The sequence below is a fragment of the Anarrhichthys ocellatus genome, unplaced genomic scaffold, assembly GCF_004355925.1.
Source record: "Anarrhichthys ocellatus isolate YVR2014 unplaced genomic scaffold, GSC_Weel_1.0 scaffold22, whole genome shotgun sequence".
NCBI classification, from domain to species: domain Eukaryota; kingdom Metazoa; phylum Chordata; class Actinopteri; order Perciformes; family Anarhichadidae; genus Anarrhichthys; species Anarrhichthys ocellatus.
The window spans coordinates 6,683,173-6,687,757 of record NW_022280052.1 but is presented as its reverse complement, the minus strand read 5'-3'; the positions used below and the strand labels follow the sequence as shown (position 1 = coordinate 6,687,757).

The window sequence follows — 4,585 nt, the reverse complement described above, 5'->3', positions numbered from 1 at the left end:
GAGAGAGAGAGAGAGAGAGAGAGAGAGAGAGAGAGAGAGAGAGAGAGAGAGAGAGAGAGAGAGAGAGACACACACACACACACACACACGCACACACAACAGAAAGGACACTTGAGAAACAGGATAAGGCTGCAGAAGACAAAACTGTTGGTGGCATTTTCAGCAGGGCCTGGTATATAGGGCTGGCTGAACCAGGAAAAAGAACTGTAAAACACAACAACAAAAGAAACACCACCGTTAAACGTGAGATTCACTCAACTCTTGCAGAGTCATGTGTGGAGAGGGTCATTGAAAAGCATTTTTACTGCAACATCAAGCAGAGGATTAAAACTACTTTTATCTCTTGCACGTTAGTGAAAATTTGGAAATACAGATGCACAAAGTTAAATATTACAAGGCTTGGAGCAAGTCAATGCCAACGCCGGTTTGTGTGCTTCTCATGGTTATAACCAAATGATATCCGTGTTGACTTCCATAACATCTGCTCAGAGTAATTGTGTAGATGACGGCGTGCACACACACCTTCAAAATCTATCCTAGCATGCACAGCATCTATCCTGCATGCTTTGTGCTGGTGTAGGGATGTCCCAAACATGTTACCCGGATCTGAGCCATTAAATATCAGCATTCTGCCAATACCAAGTCCAGATCCAGTATTTACATATTCCTTTGTAATGCACCCCAATAGCTTAATCACGCCATGATTACATTTAATGAGGCAATACCGTTTGGATGTTTGGTGAACAGCTATGCATCAAGAAAACAAAGTCATGTTGTCACGTATTTGGGTGATTAGACCTCTCCTGATAACTGTGTGGACCTGTAACACTGTGCTTGATTGACGTCTCCCTCACTCTGTTGCTAGGTTTTGTTGCACCTGTAGGGGCGGAGCAACTTACACCTGGAGTTTGGAAACCTAATCAAACTCCCAACTTAAACCTAGAAATATTTCGAGCCAAACTGAAACACCACTGTGTATATGCAGCATCGTTTATGGTTTCTTACAGCGGTGAAGTAAATATTAATGGACAAAGGAGTGTCAGCGTGGATCTGTCAACTGCATGTATGCTACGTAACATAAATGATATAGTATACCCAACTTTAAACAGTTTTGTTAGATGCGTATAACAGGTGCAAAATGTCGCTGGAATTGACTCAAAGCGACTGACCTACAGCAGCTTTCCACGCTGACGTATGCTGAAAGTGTGGATAACATGAATTGTAACGCATTGTTGATAGTTATTGGTTCAAGCACAATGGGACATTTACAGCAGGCTTACCCAGGGTGCTTACGGTTCAAATATAAATAGAGGATCAGAAATGGTTCAAGCTTGAAGTCCATACCCCTATTTTGTTGAAGAGTTGCGTGGCTCATTTTTTTTAAATAAAAGATGCCTTGAACAGAGAGAAAAAAAATAAATAAAGAGTTAATATTTTACTGCAGAACAAGAGAGAGAAGGGGGCTTGCGAGCCTGGTGCCATTATTTTTTCTAATCTCCTGATGGCAGCAGAGGACCACTTTCAGCCAGCAAGGAAGGGACTCTCTGCAAATGACTTGTCCACTATGAAAACCACAACACAAATAACAGAGAGAGAAGTTTACAGCTAGATTGTCAGACATGGACACAAATGTACATTTCCCTTTTTATAAACCTAGAAATGCCAAGCACTGAAAAGCTTAGCGAATTTTGCTTGGTCACAAAGAACTCACAATGGCTTCAGATAGTGTTTGCAATTCTATCAAAACAACCTACACATTGTGATGCATGTTCAGAGATAGCCATGTGAGTGAGACAAGAATAAAACAAACACCCACCTTCAGCAAAAGGGACCACGATCAAGGCTCGGTCCACGAAGACGGTGTTCGTCAGGTGCTGGGAAACTCCCACCGACTCAGACTCAAGGAACTTTACAAAACAGACACGTGAAGTCACAGGCAAGGGAGAGTCACTGGAAGAAAATACAGATATGTTGTGCAAAGAATACGAACAAGGAGACCCAACATGCCTTCTTCAAACTGACCGTAATGATGTTTTTGTCCCCTGGGACAACTAAGTTAAAAAAGGTACAATATGCAGCATTTTTCTCAAAAGAAATAATCTTTCTCAATCCTCACTTATGACCCACAAGAAGTGTGCGGTGGTGTCTATCTACAGAGACCCTGTCCTCTGCCTGTATTTTGTAGTTACTTCTTATTTTGCTGTGTTTAGGATGTTTCTGGGCGTCAGCAAAGATACTTCGGGCCCAACGTGGATATGTAACCCCAAGGTAATAAGAGCATGTGGGATGTATGCCGTCGTCATTCCGAGGTCATCAAATACCGCCGCTTTGTCACGCCCCTTGGCGTCTGATAGCAAGGCACAAGACATGGACCCCTTTAGCGTCAGTATGACGCAAAGCGGCGGTATTTGACGACCAACGGGTTGTTACATTGCTGTGAGTTTTTATATGCTTCAGTGTCTCCCCTGCATGCATTCATTCATTCATTCAAAATCCGACATTTTTGCACCTTCCCAAAGTGTGGTGTTGTTTGTTTACAAACAGCAACCGACAATGCTACATATTATACCTTTAATCATAGAGTACAGGCAGCACAACTTCACCCACTCTCTGACCTCTTCATTATCTGTTTAGATACAATACATACAAACATATTTTCTTATGAACGCATTGTAATAAGTGCATTGCTTGTCGTCAATCTGGGAATCAAATATCACCGCCAATCACTGACACTTTGAACCTTTGTTGTTGTTACAGTCCTCGCCATGTCCTACCTGCTGAGAAGTCAGGTGTAACTCAATTCAGGAAGATACAAAGCAGAGAACAATTATTTCCTCCTATAGTCAATGTTAAAATACTGTAGATTGCAGTAGCTCATTAACAATATTGACACCAAGTTAATTTGTTCTTCCACTTTGTTTAAATCAGCATTTAGTACATTGAGAAGATGCTGCAGCAGTTACATCTAGGGTTGCAACTAATGTTAATTTAAAATATTGGTTAATCTAACAATTACTTTTCTGATTGCTCAATTAATTGTTTAGTCTATAAAATGTCAGACGGGATTAAAACTTGTAAAGGCCATTAAAAAATATATTTTATGACACTTGGGGGCTAAACGATTAATCCAAAACAATCATAATCCTTAGTTGAAGGGGAGTGACTGCTGCTGCATTCACTAAAGGCGCGGGCTAACGTTAGCCTTAGCATGTCTTTCAGCGAGGCCTACTCAACACTACAGGCCTCAAGCTAGGTAAGACAACGTTTTACCAATGTTACAGTTCACAATACTCACTCAGGCGGAAACAGTTTCAGCTCCTCTATGTTTCCGAGGAATCCAAACAGAGTCCTCATATGCTCGGACGTCGTGCTCGGGGAGACGTTCGTCACCTGAATGACGTGCGTGTTGGAATTCATTTTTGCGAGTGCTAATCAAGCTACCGTAGCTTTATGCTAGCAACGAGCCTGAATTTGAAACCAAAAAACACGAGCTATGTATCGTTTACGAGGAAAACAACATTAGGCGATTACAAAAGCGTGCATGTTTCCGGTAGATAGAAGATGGTTAACGTTGGCTGTCTATGGCAAATCGACGACGACCGTCAGCGGAGAGCAACAATGCCACTGCTGAAAATGTCGCGAGGCAGAAATGCTGGCACGTTCACGTGCAGTTTATAAGCTCGTACTTATAACTTTCAGCCAAGCATACATCTATTTAGTTGCTATCTAACTTACCAATGGTTGATTGAATTGAAAATACTTTTACATCATATCTGACATAAATATGACATAAATATTTGTGAGTTTAAAAACATTTTATAATGATTTATAAACACATAACAGAAAAAAACTCCATGTATCACCTAGATTGACATACTAGGATGGATAATTAACGGTGGAAAAATATACTTGTCAGTGCTCTCTGCTGGACAAATTGTCTAACATGTGTGACACTTTTTATAAATGACCTAACATTTAGTATGGCATTCCTGCCAACTTATAGATCTGCCTGAGCGGTTTCAATCTAATCTAGAAAGTAACTAGGAGCTATAGCTGTCAAATTAATGTAATGGAATAAAAAGTACAAGTAATATATTCTGCTGAAATGCAGTAAAGTAGCCTCAAATGGAAAGACTGAAGTAAAGTTCTCCAAAACTCTACATAAGTACAGTACAGTACACAAAGCCCCAGAAACAGGACAAGGAGGACATGTGCATCTTGTGTAGTATATGATTAGGATGTATTGTTTATGTTATTATGTTTTATTTTAACTATAATGTAAACATATTATAGTATCATTACTGGTGTAGAACCTACCTAACAAACTATTTGAAACATATCTGCAACTCCACTAGTACTTTAGTTGAGTTGTTGATATACTTAAAATAAATTGTTAGACAATGTCAAAATCATTAGTATTTAAATGTCTGATGTAAACCGTAGAATCCTAAATGTACAATCACAAAAAAATAATGGCTCAAGAAATGTTTAAGACATCAATAAATGAAAATGTAATTCCTTTTGCTGCTAAGTGTCATTTTTCCAACGACACGTAAAGGCCGCATGGCTCTGAATACGGTTAAGA

General features: G+C 39.8%; 1 protein-coding gene across 2 annotated transcripts in view; it reads right to left on the bottom strand.

Moving 5' to 3' along the window:
* Positions 1-3,661, bottom strand: part of LOC116390266 (serine/arginine-rich splicing factor 11) — an 8,007-nt gene extending 4,346 nt beyond the window's left edge. For both annotated transcript variants that reach the window (XM_031859724.1, XM_031859725.1), the window contains exons 1-2: positions 3,296-3,661; positions 1,817-1,950 (exon numbers count right to left, since the gene is read on the bottom strand). In XM_031859724.1, the coding sequence (XP_031715584.1) occupies positions 1,817-1,950; positions 3,296-3,417 (256 nt within the window). In that variant the 5' untranslated portion in view covers positions 3,418-3,661. The remainder of the gene's footprint in view (positions 1-1,816; positions 1,951-3,295) is intronic.
* Positions 3,662-4,585: the final 924 nt, after the last annotated feature.